The sequence below is a fragment of the Syzygium oleosum genome, unplaced genomic scaffold (genome assembly GCF_021117445.2).
Source record: "Syzygium oleosum isolate NSW1041296 unplaced genomic scaffold, Sole_v2.1 Sole_v2.12, whole genome shotgun sequence".
Classification (NCBI taxonomy): domain Eukaryota; kingdom Viridiplantae; phylum Streptophyta; class Magnoliopsida; order Myrtales; family Myrtaceae; genus Syzygium; species Syzygium oleosum.
This window is the reverse complement of record NW_026607496.1, coordinates 2,254,477-2,271,226: the sequence shown is the minus strand read 5'-3', so window position 1 is coordinate 2,271,226 and position 16,750 is coordinate 2,254,477. Positions and strand designations below refer to the sequence as shown.

General features: G+C 42.1%; 2 protein-coding genes across 3 annotated transcripts; one reads left to right on the top strand and one right to left on the bottom strand.

Annotated features, from left to right (window-relative positions):
* The first annotated feature begins 849 nt into the window (after window positions 1–849).
* On the top strand, window positions 850–4,576 carry LOC115677244 (putative F-box/LRR-repeat protein At3g18150). Of its 2 annotated transcripts, none has more exons than XR_008817623.1 (3): window positions 850–1,981; window positions 2,466–2,769; window positions 2,903–3,009. XR_008817623.1 is itself a non-coding variant. In XM_030600375.2 (3 exons), exons 1-3 carry the CDS (start codon window positions 935–937, stop codon window positions 4,356–4,358), a joined length of 1,572 nt encoding a protein of 523 aa, XP_030456235.2. In that variant the 5' UTR covers window positions 904–934; the 3' UTR covers window positions 4,359–4,576. The 2 variants fall into 2 exon arrangements, 1 of the variants encoding a protein (XP_030456235.2); XM_030600375.2 differs by lacking the exon at window positions 2,466–2,769 and adding an exon at window positions 4,008–4,576 and having other exon boundaries at window positions 904–1,981; window positions 2,903–3,076.
* Window positions 4,577–8,298: 3,722 nt separating this feature from the next.
* On the bottom strand, window positions 8,299–9,794 carry LOC115676998 (protein LURP-one-related 8). The gene is made up of 2 exons (XM_030600049.2): window positions 9,443–9,794; window positions 8,299–9,260 (listed from the first exon to the last, which is right to left on the bottom strand). Exons 1-2 carry the CDS (start codon window positions 9,716–9,718, stop codon window positions 8,823–8,825), a joined length of 714 nt encoding a protein of 237 aa, XP_030455909.2. The 5' UTR covers window positions 9,719–9,794; the 3' UTR covers window positions 8,299–8,822.
* Between the last annotated feature and the right edge of the window lie 6,956 nt (window positions 9,795–16,750).

Genomic DNA, 16,750 nt, shown 5'->3' with positions numbered 1-16,750 from the left:
AGTCTTCGGTACGACTCTTCTTTACTCTGTTCACCCCTCTCCTGACGAACGCAAGGCAGGTGCCACCCAATCGGATTCGAATATGTAATATCATAATAATAATGGTAGAAATGGAATCACTTTTTTTTTTTGGATATTCTATCCAAAATTCCATAAGTCTAAGGCCCGTTTGGCAAGTTGCTAAACAATGAAAATTTATGTTCCGTTGTTCTCAGAATCAATTTTGAAACAGAAATCCGTTTGGTAAGCATTTTGTTTCCAGGCACAAAATTGCAAAAAATTGTTCCCATAATTAATTTTGGAATTAATCAAAATGCAAAAAAAGTAACTTTTAATTCGGGAACAAGAATCGTAATTGGAAATTAAATTATTTTTTCTTCTTCTTCTTCTTTCCCGCTCTTTCTCGTTTTCTTCTTCTTCATTCTTTTTGCCTGGCCGGCCACCGCGACACAGTGAGAGCCTGAGGGTCGCCAGTCCGCCATGCGAGGGCAACCCTTGCCGACCTTTCAACGCCTATGGCCAAAGAACCTGCCATAACCAAGAAGGAGGAGAAGAAAAAAAAAAAAAAATATTAAAATATTTAAAAATATTATTAATAAAAAGAAATTTGTGTCGTTATCAAACGCATTTTTTTTTTCATATTCCAAGAATGGAAATTTTGAGGCGTTACCAAACGCCTTCAAATACTCAGAATCAGTTCCCGGACACAAAATAAAAAAGAATCATTTCTTAGCAGAATCAGACACAGAATCGTTACTATGCGCATCCTAAGTGGCATTTATTAATTCCTTTCGATTTTGAATCTGTTACAAATTCCAATTCGAATAGGAGATCGTGTTTATTCCTTCGTTTATACGCATTTCATACATTCCATATACCCCTTTAAAAAACAAGTAAAGATTAAAAAAACAAAGAAGGTCAATTCACGGTATCCATGGCGGCGAGTGCATGTCCAGGCTCTCTCTGTCCGCTTTGCGGACGACATCGAATCTTAGCCGTCGCAGGTGACGATAATGGCGAAGAAGTAGAGCAGCAGCAGCAGCGGCAGCGGCAGCAAGAAGAAGATGATGATCGCACGAGCCTCCTGCCCGATGGCGTCGTCCACCACGTCTTCTCCTTCTTGCCCACCAGCGACGTCTTCAGGAGCCGCGCCCTGTCGGCCCGGTGGCGCTCCCTCTGCGACACCGTCCCGACCCTCGCCTTCTCCCTCCCCCGGCGGGGCGGCGGCGGGGGCTCGGCGGCGGAGGCGGCGGAGGACCCGTTCTGCTCCTTCGTCGACGCCGTCCTCGTCCTCCGCTCCTCGGACCACATCGCAAAATTCCACCTTGATCTCCCCCACCTCCCTCCCAAGGTGGAGTCCAAGCTCGCGTCCTGGCTCTGGTTCGCCACCGCGTGCCGCGTCAAGGACCTGCGCCTCGAGCTCCCGCGCTCCGAGAAGCGCTACCCGGTGCTGCGGTCAATCCGCGATTGCCCTTCGCTGGTGGAGCTCCGGCTGTGCGGCGGCCGAGTGGGGCTCGAGTCATCGAGCGGCGTCATCAATTGGGCCTCCCTGAGGGTTCTTTCCATGGCGTGCTTGCGATTGACGGACGACGAGATGAGGGCGGTTCTCGCGGGCAGTCCCGCGCTCGAGTCCCTCGAGCTGCAGCGTTGTGGCGGCGCTGCCCGAATCGAGGTTCGCTCTAGGAGGATGAGAGAATTGGTGATCGACGGGTGGAAACACCCGTCGTCCCACAGAGGCTCCCCGCGGCTGGAGGTTTCGGCTCCTCATTTGGAGACGCTGCGCCTGCGGGGTGACTTCCCCAGGATGGAGTTGAGATTGGCCGAGGCCGGCTCCGTGACCGAGGCCGAGTTGGATTTCTCCATGAGGGTCGACCGCGACGATCGGTTTGATTACTACAAATGGCCGCGCAAGTTGGCGAGGGGTATTCTTCAGAAGCTGCGCAATGCCACTAAATTTATATTTGGGTGTTGGTACCTTCAGGTGGGGATTTGGTACTACTTGTGTTTTGCCTCTTGAATTTAGTCTTAGTCAAGATGGTAGATTCGACTTCACATTTATATCTGTGGATGAACCTCAACTATTATGCTATTAAGAAATGGTGACACTTGGTGATTAGTTAAATGATTAGCTCTGATAGCAGACTGATGCCTGGACATGTCGAAGCACATGCTTAGGTAGCTCTGGAGCCCTGGTCTGTCATGTTCATGGATTATTAGAATCTGTTTGCTTAAGAACATGAATTAGAGAAGTTTCGTACTATGTAATGTTGTTGCCACATATTGAGGACTTAGCCAACAATGGGATCTTGAGCAAATTTACTAGCTTTTTTCTATCATGTTAAATGTACTCCCCTTTTTATATTCAATGGTTGATGACAGCTGACTAGGGGCAGATGCTTATCGCTCCGGCAAAGCAAACATGTCGGTTCTTAATCTGAATCTGTTTCTTCTTTTCCTTTCTTCAGAATCATGTCCGTTCACGGGCACATTGGCAAGCTGGCTCGGATCTTTACCGAAAACACAGATGCACCCATTTCAATTCTGTGTTTTCCCTGTCCCAAACATTGAAAAACCAACTGATAAATGTTCTGAAACAAAAAAGGTTTGGGTTATCGGGCCAAGGGCTTTTTGACACCCCTATCGATTGTTCCATAGCCCTGAATGGTGACATATGTTGCAGTGATTTTTTGGGTGATAGTAGGTCCTGATTTCGTGATGCGGTGGCAATACCTTCTCTTTATGGCTTTGTAATGGTTGGCTTCGTTTGTGGTGTGAACCCTGGTTTATTCTCGAAAATTAGATCCTGTAATAGGATTATGGTTTCTGTAGGTTTTGTATGAACTGAATGAGAAAAATTCTGACAATTCTTCCTCTTTTATGTTTTTGGATTGGATGTGCTCAGGTTCTTTCACGTTTGGAGGAGGGAGATTTGCCTCCTCTGCTTCCCAATTGCAACTCTCTTATACTGAACACTCGCTGTCGATCATGGGAACGTCACTGTATATTGAACATGATAGAAAGTTCACCGCAGGTGGAGAGATTGGTCATCAAGATGGTTCAACCATTCTGGAAGTCGGTAAATTCCTATCAAAACTAGCTCTTTCTGAGTAGATACAGTAGTATCTGTACCTTTATGCTTGGAAACTTTACAGAAACATAGCATCATATAGAGGAACTGATTTGTTCCCCTCCAATCGAGTAATTACTGTCTTTACTGCTGCCTTTCGTTTCTGCTGATCCTCTCGACTTACGACAAGCACATTTCTAATTTTTTTTATGAATGTGAAAAAAAGGGTTGGTTTGTTTTTCATTGTTGTGGAAATAGGCGGAAATTTTTAGATGCAATCTAGAGTCTCATCTCTTCGAATGCTATTATGATCAATTTGAGGTCTCTCTCTCTCTGTGTTCTACCTTCAGCTTTAATATTCTTACTACTAGACATGATCAACAGGCAGGCGGCCCGCCGGGCTTGGCTGAATAAGGCCTGGACAAAATCCAGGCCGACTGGTCCACCCATATGTTTATCGGAAGGAATTATATTGTGTTTTATTAATAATTTTTACTTGGATAGTTTATACTTATAAACACTAATAGGATCAAATAAGCCCAAATTCTTTGTACAGTAGAGAAGAGTAGTATGAAACTCATAGGTAAAGTAACAAAATAAAATACCACAAAGCCCTGAAATTATTTAGCTGAGAATTTTTAAAAAAAAAAAAGAAAGGTGGCTCGATGGGTGGTGTGGGCCTGGCCGCCAATGTTTTTCCATTGGGCAGGCTTGGCCACTTGCTCAAGCCGACAAGTTCGGGCCTGGCTGGGCTTGGGCAGTAGTACCTCAGGGGTTTGAGCCCAAGCAGGCCCGGCCCGAGCCCGCCCAGTGAGAAGGTCTAGTTACTAGTTGAAGACCAGTGCGTTACATGGATTTAACAGTCTACTTAATGAAAATTTTCATCTTTGTTATGTATTAGACTGATCGCGAGCACTTGTTCTTGGTCTCATCTGTGCAGGTGGAGTTTGATATGGACTTCGAGGCATTCGCCTACGGTACACAGAAATACTTGGGACCCTTAAAGAGGAAGAATAAACTCGAATGCTTGGATCAGCACTTGAGGCAGGTCGATGTTGTTCGGTTTGATCCTAGGGATCACCGCTCGAGCAGCTTGCTTGGCCTGGTGGAGTTTATCCTTAAAGAGGCGCGCGTCTTGGATAGGATGCTCATCAATGCTTGTAAGGTCGACGCAGATGGATCGAATTCTTCAGAGGCTCCTGATCCTCGCAAGTTGCTCGAAGTTTCCCAGTCAATTCTACGCCATCAAAGGGCTTCCAAGAACGCTCAAGTGGTACTTTACTATGGCTAGGAAAGGTGTTATTTTGTTTATTCATTCTCATTGTGTTTTTTTCCTTTTGGCAATTTTGAAACAGTAGGACTTGGGCTTGTGAAGAGGACCTTCATGAACCACATAATCAGGTTTTTAATAATTAGAGTTGTGGCTCGCGTCATTCTGACGCTCGCTCTTTAACCGTCTTGATGAGAACTGGCCTAAATTCGCGCGGTGCCAACGAAGCTGACTTTTTTTCCTATGACTTAGGTCGCATTGAAAAGTTACTAGTTAAGCACGAGTCTGATGATCAACTTCGTTATCACCGGGAACTTTCAAAATCATGTTTGAAGTTCTACATCTGTGATGTAGAGACTGTGTAAACACTCTGCATTGACATATATGCTTGAAGTGCTTCCATGAACGCTCGAGCGGCGCTTCCTTATGACTAGCAAAGAAGGTGGTTTTTCCTTTCGATGTGCGTCTATGCAATGTGAATGGGTGATTCTAGGAATGACCGTTGTAGCTCGCCTTTCGACCGTCTTAATGAGGACTGACCTGCACTTTGTCACCCCTTTTCAGAGAAGCAATTCGTTTTCATATCATGGGAAATTCGATGACCGTTGCATGAAATAAATTGAGGATGTAGTCATTAATTGAATTTACACTGAACGCTGAACGACCGGGGAGGCAGTTGCCATGGCCATCCCCGCTTATGTCCTAACCTCGCTTCCAAAATCGTGACCGGCAATTACTTGGCTGCACATGATCGGCCACGGGAGACTCATTTTTTCCTGTGGATAGAACCGTCATGCTTCGAAACTGTCCAAAGATCATGCTTAACCACACCACATAAGAGGAGCGAAAACTCTCATAGGGGCCTCTTTGGCTTGTCCGTTTGATATATAGGGATGGCGGGCTTCATAGACATGTTCATTATTTTAATGTGCCGGTGCCCGTATATCTTGCGCTCTCAATTCTTCCTAAATCTATTTCTTCCTTGGGAGGAGGGACTACTCCCTACCTGTTTTTACATCCAGGGAATTTCAAGGTCTGAATGATATCCCAGATGAAGCCTAATGCGCTCTAACAACATGCTTAGGTCGTGAATTATCTAATGATATCCTAGATGAAGCCTAATGCGCTCTAACAACATGCTAAGGTCGTGAATTATCTAAAGCGGACGCCAGCCATGGCGGAGCACCATGTACAGATATATACTAAGTCACGAAGCTACCAAACTCATGACCTTTCTCCCAATCAAATTAGTCTCCGGAATGTGGACTGTGGCTCACTACGTAAGCTTTCTCTTCTTCTTCGTATTGGGCTACAACATTTTCAAGCATGGTCATGCACTCCATTTTTCAAACTTAGGAAATCATTATTGTAATCACATGAATTTGCCCAAGCGTCATCTATAGTTCACAAGAAACTGTTTCGGTTCACATCATGTGTACCTCAGCAACGATTTTTATAAACTTAGGACAGGGATTGCTAATTCAGGGAGCAAAGGTAGATGCAAGCATCTTTCTCCGTGTCTGACCAAATTAATACCAATTTCTTTGGCATTTTATCGAGTAGAACTTTGGTTTATAATAAATTAATGCTTCATTAAATTATGGAGTAAGTCTTCTCGATGCATGTCATGTCGATGGTGAACGTTGTCGTTTAGTATTATTATTCAATGGAAGTATGTAGGTTGTAGCTAGCTTTTACTCGAATAAATTTATCAATCTTTAAGTTGGTATATGAAGAAAATGACATCCCAATGCGGGTTTGCATAGGTGTGTACCTACGTAAATAAATATTTTTTGTATGTTGTTATATAAGATAATTAAGAAAAGCTGAACCGGTATTATGTTATAGGAGATCTTCAGGATATAATTAAATTGGATTAATACCACAAAAAATCCCAAACCGGTACACCCGTGACAATATAAACCAAATAATTATTTATTTTAGAATAATTATACCATGAATCATAACCATAGAATTAGTCAAATATACGAATTAAAAAAAGTAAGTGGAACGAAGTTTTTGTGATGGAGCTACGTCGTCACCACAAAAGTTCTAATTCCACCATTCTTTACATCAATTTGAATAGAAAAAACGAAGAAGAAGACTTAGTTAATTCGCCAACAGTAACGTTGAATGCACTTTAATTTCGAGTTAGATATATTCCGATATGGAAACTAAAATATTCTCCCGGATATTATTTTCACTTGCGATTCATCTCATAATCTGATTAAAATAAACGAAATTTCTCCTGATATATAGCATCGTATTATTCCATTTTTTGTCTTTTTATAGCGCCGCGCATCACACGGGAGACTTCCCTAGAATCATAGAGGTAGGAGTTTAGGGCTAACCAACCTAATTTAATGGGAGATAAATGGTTTCTCACCTAATGATCATAATGGTCATAGGTAACAAAATGAACCATCTTCTTGATCCGCATCATCAAAAGTTGTGGTATTGCCTTCTCAACTCAAACTAGACAATTTCCTCTCATACAACTAAAAAAAGACGAATCTCCTTAATTTAATTCATACCAAGGCATTAAATAAGATACTGAGCTCATTGATCTAATATAGACATAGCGTTTGCTAATTCTATTTTTGATCCCTATACTTTCACGCCTTTTTTAGTCAAGTCTCGGTACTTTTAATTTTTGTAATCAAGCCTTTCTACTTTCACAAATTTTTCTGATCCAGCCATTTTCGATGCCAAATTAGCCATATCCAGCCAACATAGCCATCGAACGACAACGTAGTGTGACTTGAATAAAGTTTTTCAATGTGGCTGTCCGCGTGGACGTACACAATGACTGATTTTTACCCACATCATACCCCAACGGCTATTGGCTAAATTTTTCCACACACGTCCACGCGGGCATCTGCATAATTTGTCCTTGTTATACTTTAGTGTCATTTGACGGTCATGTCGGCTGAATTTGGTCAGATTTGGTGCTGGGCTTGTTAGAAAATCCGTGAAAGCAGAAAAAACCTGATTAGATAAACTAAAATTGCATGGACGTGATTAGAAAGGACATGAAAGTGGAGGGATGGATCGTATAATTTTTTTCTTGACCTAATGGCTTGAGAAGGCAAACAAATAACGCATAATATCCTAATAATAATCCCCAAAATTAATCTTGTTTGTGTTTCACGTATGAGAATCTTGGAGTCGGATCATTAGCTATATTCGTATTTTATTACGTGTGGAAAAACAATATATATAGTGGAATAAGACGATCATAATAGATGAACTAACTATTTCTTCTTGTCCTAATCCCATTGTCATGTACCACACACACGTCTATTTCATCGTTCCATTTCCTATTTGACGAAACTTGTCCAAAGCAATTTTTTATTTGTATTGATCCCTTCCTTACCGTGAATGGAAATGAATTTCAAATTAGAACGGCATTTAAGTTTTCAACCCTAATTTAAAGGTAAATCCATTTACTATAAATAGTCATTCTTTTCTTTAGTTGTATTTTTCTTTTATATTTTTTTAACCATAAAGTGACCAAATCATAATTCCAATAATTCCCTAACTACCCAAATCATATTCAACACAGCTTGCGCGCTGTAGAAAAATTTTTCGTTGCTTTAAGGAAGATAATTGAATTGCTTAATTTCAAGGCAACAAATTGAATAAGACAAGGTGCCATACAACAAAATCTAGACGTGAAACCGGTCCGCATCTACTCACAACGCAGAACATAAATGGAAGATCTACAAAATATTCATTGACCCGATGAGATTTGCAAGTTACACCTTAGCTTTTCGTAACGCGTCCTAATTTTCAGAATTTCACGTGTCGATACTTTCGGACTAATAATCGATAACCATTCTCGCAATTTCTATGGTTGTTAATACATAACTTAGTCCCTATGCATAATTTAGCATCACTGAAAAGTGAAAACCTCTAGCAACATACATAGAAAGGGGAAAAAGAATGTACTCACAGAGAATATGTAAACCACAATTTACTTTTATTGTTTTATTTATTTTTCATTTTTTTTTTTGGAATTTCTGCAGCAAAAGGAAATCACACAATGGAAGAGAGAGAGGGAGAGGGACCGCAATCCCATCAATACATCACCCCATTTTCCGACCCTGAAAAATGAAAAAAGAAAGGGGAAAAAAAAGGAAAAAAAAGGGAAAAAAGAAGAAGAGAAAATTACACAATAAGACAGCACATATATATACATTCCCCACTTTGAGCTTTGTTTTTTATTTAAAAGGAAAAAACGAAGCTCACAAAAAAAAGAGCAACACAAAGAAAAACGCTCAGATAAAAAAAATCATAAAAAAAGTGGGAAAATATATATGATTTTAACTGTCCAAAAAAGAGAAAAATAGTGGAGATTGTCGATGGTTGGTGATTGGTGCTGCTTCCAAATTATATTTCATATATATGACGTCAAAATTTATGTACGTCTCTCTAATGAGCACTTCCGTCGTCCCAAAACGCGGTCGTTTTCGGGCGTCGGTTTCAGGTCGAGAACCGTCTGGAGGAGCCGAACATTTGGTCGAGCAGGATGACGAGGGCCATCGCCACCGCCATGTCCATCCCCGGCTGCACCACCAGCCGGAACACGTCGCTCCCCACCGCCTCCTTCTGCCTTATCTCCGCCACCGCCACCCTCCTCGCGGCGTCGTACACGGTGCAGCGCCGCTGCGCGTAGGAGCCCTCGATCTCGTACGCCACGTTCTTGCCGCTTCGGGGGGACCAGGAGGAGGAGGAGGATGGCGAGGATGGCGCCGAGGACGGCGACGAGCTCCCGCTCCCGGATCCTCCTCCGCCGGAGCCGAGGCTCACCTGGGCCAGGCTCTTGTTATTCAAGATGTTGGTGTACTTCCTCGCCGTGAAGCGAGGGTTCACCGCCATCTCGCCGTCGAAGACTTGCCAGTTGTCGCTGAGGCTCAACCTCTGGATATGATCAACAGAATAATGCTCCGTCAGTTCGGATCCACGAATATCGGTATACGTACGATCTAAATCGATCTATATAATATGGTCCGATCCACAAAATTCCATATCGTAACACTCCTGAATTTCAAGAACTTAACCTACGCAGCAATATATAACAACGACGAGAAACGCGGGCTGACCTTGCGACGGATCGTGAGGAGAGGCTTCCCGGCGGCGTCCATGAGGACGACCTCGCCCTTGTTGCCGGCGAGGTAGTTGTCGACCCGGAAGACGAGGTTGCCCTTGCAGTCGAACACGGTGAAGCCGTTGCAGTTGAGGAGCAAGGACTTCTTCCACACCGTCAGGATCTCCTCCTTCCCGTACGCCGGGGAGAAGCTCCTGGCCGGGGCGGGGGCCTGCGCGGCGGCCACGGCGGCGGCGGCGGCGGCTGCGGCGTTGGGATGTACCTTTGTCATCTCTATATCTTCTCACTCAGCTATGTCTTAGAGAGAGAGAGCGAAAGAGGAGGAGGAGGAGACGAAGCGAGAGAGAAGCTTTCGAGTGTTTGTATGCGTGTGGGTTCGAAGGTGCAAGTTGCAAGAGAAACACCACGTCCTTATTTATATATGAAGGAAGAGAGGCGAGGTTGTCCGAATGTTAATATGCCTCTTTTGCTTTGGACCAACCGATCAAAGGCGCACTCCTCGCCAAAAGAAAGTCTACTCCGTGTGTGAATAAACGGCCCTCTCCACTAAAATACTTCGAACTTTAGATTCAATCTTAATTCCGCCTTAACTCTTTTTTTTTTTTTAAATCTCGTAAAAAATCCCCAACTTTCACTCTCTGATCTTAACTGTGTCAGCATGTCAAAAGATCGTCACCAGTTTACTCAATATTATCGATATCTGAACCGGTTAAAAGTTCATTGTTAGAACCTGCGTTTTCATAATGCCCTCACCTTCCTGATGTTGATAATATTGAAGAAATCAATGGCGATTTCTGAACCGGCTAGCAGATCTGAGACTAGAGTGTAAGTTGTGGATTTTTGTGAGATAAAAAAAAATTCAGGGCATAATTGTAACTAAATTTAAAGTTGAGGATTTTTTAGGGATTAGCCCATGAATAAACTATGGTATATGAAAATTACAATCGACAAAACCAATCACGACATCGAAACCAAAACCACGCATCAAAACAAGCAACTTTTCAAAATAAATCCAGCGCGAACCACAACTATCCTCGTGATTCGGCAATGGCAATTACTTTTTTTTTACCCCGGACCGGCCCGGATTAACAACGATTTCACGGCGAGGGCGCGACCGTCGCGTGATGTGGGGGAGATAGAGAGAGAAAAGAATAATTAAGAGCAGCTCATGGCGATGATAAGTTATTTATATAATATGGTCATTTAAATAATGAATGGGAATAGAACAAGGTCCTATCTATCTTTACTGCTAAGGTCGATTTGAATAATGAGAATGGGAACAAAAAATAAGACAAAGTCTTTGCACTATCTTGTGGCTGAGGAGTGATTCGCGGTGTGGGGGAGGGGGACGCCTGTCACCCAACGCTCTCAGATACTTCCGTGCTGCTTACTCTTTTTTTAACTTGTCATGAAAATGTAATTAACTCCTAAAACTTTCAAGAAGTGCAATAAAATCCTAAAACTTATTGCGAAAATACAATCGAGTCCTAAAACTTTTCAGAAAGTACAATCGAGTCTTAAAACTTGTTACAAAAGTTTAATTGAATTCTAAAACTTTCGAAAAATGTAACCAATGGAAGGACTTGATTGAACTGATTTGATAAATTTTAGGACTTGATCAAACTTTTTGAAAGTTTTAGGACTCAATTGCACTTTCATAACAAGTTTTAGGACTTAATTATACTTTTTAAAAGTTTTAGGACTCGATTGTACTTTCGTGATAAATTTTAGGTCTTTTAATGTACTACTTTTTTTTCCTTCGATTTTTTCTTAATAATTTATTCATGTGTGCTAATTAATTTAGTTAATTGAGAGGATAATCTCATCCCACTATTGGCTAAGGCCTCTATGCCACCCTCTCATTGGTGGGTGGGGCCATTTTCAACGACGTGGACCTTTGACCATTTCTTTGTTGTTATATTATTGGGTCTTGATAATGTTGATTAGTACAGCTTGAGATGGAAATTAGAAAAATTAATTTTATTTTTTGGTAAGTTAATCAAGGAATTGAGCCAATGATTTTGTTGGCCCTGCATAATTTTGTTGTCACTCTCATTTGGAGCTTTGGCATCCAAGGCTTCAAAGCTACCCCCCTCTTGGTTTGCCTTTCACTTTCCTTAACAAGGAAGCAACAAAAAAAATTATTAACCATCATTTTCCACCCTTTGGTTAATTATTGTTTAACCTATATATTAATGCATAACCCAAGCTGACTTCGCCGAAGGATGATTACCGAAGGCGGCTCGAGATTCAGCTGTCTAATGGGCGAAAATCAGACTCGGTCGAAAGCGACACGATTGATCATATGGGCAAGGATTAATTTCGAGCCAATCTATGTACATATATTAGAACTTTTCAAAGACCCCCCCTATTTATGAAACGATTTTCATGACCTCCAATCCCACCAAACCTCCTGAAAGTCATCTAATATTGCCCCTTTTGCATAGACAATGAGTCTTTAACAAATTATGCGACTCTCATTAAAAAAACTCATCGAAAAACTAATGTGGAGAACTCGGGCATGCGCGAATCGCGTCGGTTGAGTCTAGCATTATTTACTGCCAAAGAGCTATGAACTTCAGTTTTGATTTTCCGCCACTTTGAAATCCCATGAAATGCAACTTAGTTGTACACTAAATTGCGAGATTACCCTTATTTTGTTCATTTACAATAATTCTTCTAAAATTCCCATATTGTTTATCTACATTAGTGATCCTGAATATATATAATATATATATTCCTAATCTTGAATCAATTCTATTGCATTGCATTCTGTGATTTAACAGGAATTAGTGCGTGTTAATGTTTCTTCTTCACATTGGACTTTAAAGATCTCGTCACGATCAAAAAGTGACAGCCGCCTAAGTTGAACTCTTTTGACCCTTTCTCAGTGCTGATCCAAGCTTATAAAGATTCTCCTCAAAAAAGTTGCTCTCGACATCATATGAATTTACGATAAAATTAATCATGAAAAACAGAAAATTGGGCGATAATCTAATACTCAACACAAAATCACGTTAGATTGTCCGATAATCGACGCGAAATTAAACACAACGCTGCTTAAATAAGTCTCTTTATTTTCAAAAATAAAATTACCCCGAACACACGGAGGGACTCGCACAAAAAGTGGGTTAACTTTGCAAGCTACCCCAACAAAAACGATTAAAATAAGAAATTTGATTCAAACATTTTCAGTGCAGTGCACTCCAACCTTGGATTCGTCTGCCCACCTTTAAGTGGGCAAAATCCTCAAACTACTCGCCGTCCACTCAAAAAACTTCGGCTCCGTGCACGAAAGCGACCGAACATCTTGTTTTTTGGGATCGCCTAGCTCCTTTCGTAATCTTGCTCCATCTTTGCACCTACTTTTTACAGCCACCACGCCGTGTAACCAGCAATCTTGCTTCTCCTCCCCTAAATTAACAAATCAAGAAATCGAGCTTAGGGTTCGTGGCCAATCAAGATCCGAAAGCGTTACAAATTGGGTGGATAAGTCCGTGAAGTTTGCGACGAAGATGTCATCATTGCAAGGCGGTGTTGGGGCGGTAATCTAAACACAAAATGAGTGGACCTCTTGATGTTATTATATTATATGCATGTTTTTTTATATTGACTTGGACGAAGATGGAAAGAGAAATGTTGGGTCATTCTTGTGTAAAATGAGGTGGGCGACGGCTGACGAGTGATCTAAAAGCTTGGAAGGGTCGGTGAGAATGGGAGGAAGAAGAAGGTGGTTGCATCCCATCAATGGAATTGAAGAAATTTTTTGCATATTTAGAAGACCCATCATCATATTATGGACGACATATCAAAATAAAGATGACCCATTTCCTACACATGCTCAATCTTCGACTTACACATCTCGTGTAACACATTGGAGACGAGGGGGTGGAAGTTAACCACGAGTAGCCTCTTTCTTTCGTATCACATAAAAAGAATAGTACCAGCTAGGGCCGTGCAATAGGACCTAGCTACCGTGAAAATCAATTCGGTTCTAGGTTTCTGTTGGAACCAGTCCAGTTCCCCGTTTCGAATTTTTGGAACCAGTCTGATTTTCGGTTCCAAATGAAAAGTCACCCGGAAGCCGGATTGAATTTGAAACCGGTTTTATAAAGTTTAAAAACCCTAATTTTTCTCTTGGCATTCTCTCTCTCTCTCTCTCTCTTTTCTCTGATCTTTCCAATCTTATTTAGACATTTCACAACTCTCTCTCTCACTCACAACTCGCCCTCCTTCTCACTCACTCGCCGCTTGCCCTCGCGCGTTCAAGCCTCGCAACCCTCGATTGTTCCTGACTTGCTTTTGCTCGCTCGCTCTCGTTCATATTTTACTTTGAACCATTTTATTGCTTATATTATTTTGCTGTAAACGATGAAACCCAATAAAGGAACATAAGAAAACAACGAAAAAATAGGGTAGGTTCCAAGGTCAGGGAAAATATGGTAGGTTTCAATTTTTAAAAATTAGGAACAAGTTCTAACTGGGTAGGTTCCGTGCATCCATTTGTGAGATGGAATATGTTCTAATAGGGTTTGAAACCTACTCACCTGAGAACTGATCACCCCTAGTAAAACGCAAATAATAATTCGTAAAAGTTTACAATAGCCTCTATTCATGAAATGGAGATCTGTTCAATCTCGAGGTTTACATGCAATCCCGATCCCACTTCTCTTAAGCGAATCGATTTACCTCTCGAAATCGACACGACCCGTTACTTTCCGGCAATGTTCTCTACTCAAAAGGGGGCGGGAAGAAGAAAACAAAGAGTAAAGAGCGACGACGATATCAGGTGCCGCGCGATCGGGCGGGACGGGCGATGGCATTTGGAACAGTCTCGCCGCGTTAAATGGACTCGAGTGAGATGATGAGAGTGTGCGATTTCGCCTCCCCCTTCTATGTTTCAAAAGAAGACATAATTCTCAAGAACGTGGACAAGCGTGGGGGTGGTGGTGGTGGTGGTGGTGGTGGGGGTGGCTTGGTGGGCATGCTAATGCGAAAACGACAGGCACACTCGATTCTAAATTCCTTTTTAATTTTTTTTTTAAAATTTTCAAAATTTATTTTATATGTTTAAGAGAATGAATTGTGATTTTGTGGGCTTGTGGGTATGTGTTGTGTTGTCCTGTGAGGCCAAATTCCGATTACGATTCCGATTCCTCCATCCAACCTCTCCTTTTTCCTCTTTGCCCATTTGCCAACAATTTGCACCATATAAAAACTTTCTTTGATTCGATTCCCATTCACTCCCAACCAGCAATGACAATACACCCTTCGTTGTCTCCACCATTTGTTCATCTCCTTTTCTAATCACCCCCTCCTTCCCTTTTCAGGGATGACCCCATCTCCCCCCCCCGTCCTCCTCCTTCTCCTCCTCCTCCACCGCCTCCTCCATCACCATCTTATATTCTCAAAAGCCATCTGCCTTCCATCCCTTCTTCTGTCCTTTTCTTTCGCCTTCGTCTCATCAGACAGCCAATTATCCAAATAATAGGTTTAAAACTAAAGTGGCAAATCGCCCTCGCGGGCCAGGTCGAGCCTGCCGGCACTCGCCTCTGGCCGATCGCCATGGTCTGGCGATCGGTTAGAGGAAAAAGGAAAAAGGCAATTGTTAATGTCCACATCAGCACCAGTCGGCCGTCATAACCAATGTTCATGTCAACAATTTCTAGCCAAAATTAGCCAAATGGACTGAATTGGCACAAATGCAAAATGTTTATGACTAAATTGGTACAATTGCAATAGGTTGATGACTATTTCGGTAGTTTTCCCACCACCTTATATAGTTATATTCTCCAAAGCCATCAGCCTTCCATCCCTTCTTCTGTCCTCTTCTTTCACCTTCATCCGAGAACCTCTTAGGTTGAGCTTTTGCCTAACCCTAAATCCCACCAGACCTATGGCCAAAATTTAGGGCGAAAGGCTTTGTATCGTGCCGTCCTTAATTAGAAATTGAGATGTCCGTCCTGGATCGACCATACAAGTTATTCGCGGCTTTTCGTCATAAGGGTAGAGGAACTCAAAAAGGGAACTGCAAAGTCAAAAACTTTAGAGCAACCCAATGGCCAATTTGCTCTGAGCAGAAAAGGGCCTCCAGGCAGTCTTTTATAAAAGCAAGGGACTTTTAACTAGAAGCACACAAAAGCACAGGTCGATACCGCAATGTGCGAAACTTTAAAGGCCGACGGTTTACATCAATCGAGCGACTAAAGGAACGCGTAGAAAGGCGCCAGAGCGCGGATGCCTGCATAATTTATCTAAAAGTGGTTCACAAGGAAGCTACAGAAGTTGTCACTTGCTCGAACACGCACCATAAGTTGACAGGCAATAACAAAGAGAAAGAAACATAGGGGGAGAATCTGTAAAGGAGACATTGCGGTTGAGTCATCGTTGTACATCGATTCGCCGTACATTAATTGCAAATTGGAATGGAATAACAGAAGACAAAAAGTACTCCCCAAATCGACATTAGGCTGGAAGACACCGTACTTTTTCCCAAATCCTTCACAAAGAGATTCCGAGCCAGCGAGGCGGACCCCTGCGGAAATCTCGAAAATCTTGTGTTCCGTGCGGCATTATTCAGGACCGACGAAGTGTGGATTCAGAGGAACAGTCTCATGTTCAATGTGCTTGAAAGTTCAAGCCAACCAGCTGCCCATAGATACACACTTCGCACACGCACAAGAAAAGGAGATGCTTAAATATCTCAGCACACAACGCAGCGTAGTAGAGTCGCGGTAAGAAGTCAAAACAAGGACCCCAATTTCCTTTTCAAAGGCTTAACCAGATGGCCCCACAAAGGATTCACGTTCTTCCTTCCGTATCAATCGTGATCGGAGCAAAACACTGGCAATCACCGCAACAATGAGAGTCCGAAACAATCGCTAGTCCTAAGATAATAGGTCGGCGCCTTCACGCATCAGAGAACAAGTCAATAATACAGCTTGAAACAGCTAACTGTACCTTAGTTGCGTGGTTAACTTAAAAGCTAAGGATAGTCTCCTTCTAGCAAAACCACTCACGTGTCTGAAGAAGAAAAGAAACTTTTCAGGAATGTAACATAAAGTCAAGCGGGGATACTGATAAAAATCAAGAATGACAAGGAATCCTATTACGTGTATTCGTTAGGGAAAAGCTAGTATTATGGATTAGTTAAAACAACTGCTAACCCTCCGAGTTGTCCAAATCATCACCTTATACTGCTCATGTTCAACTCTTGTAGGCTTGAATTTCTCAATGATCTCTAATACTTAACAATGATAAACGTACTAGATTTCCAAATATTCTCAAGGACACCTAATCTTGA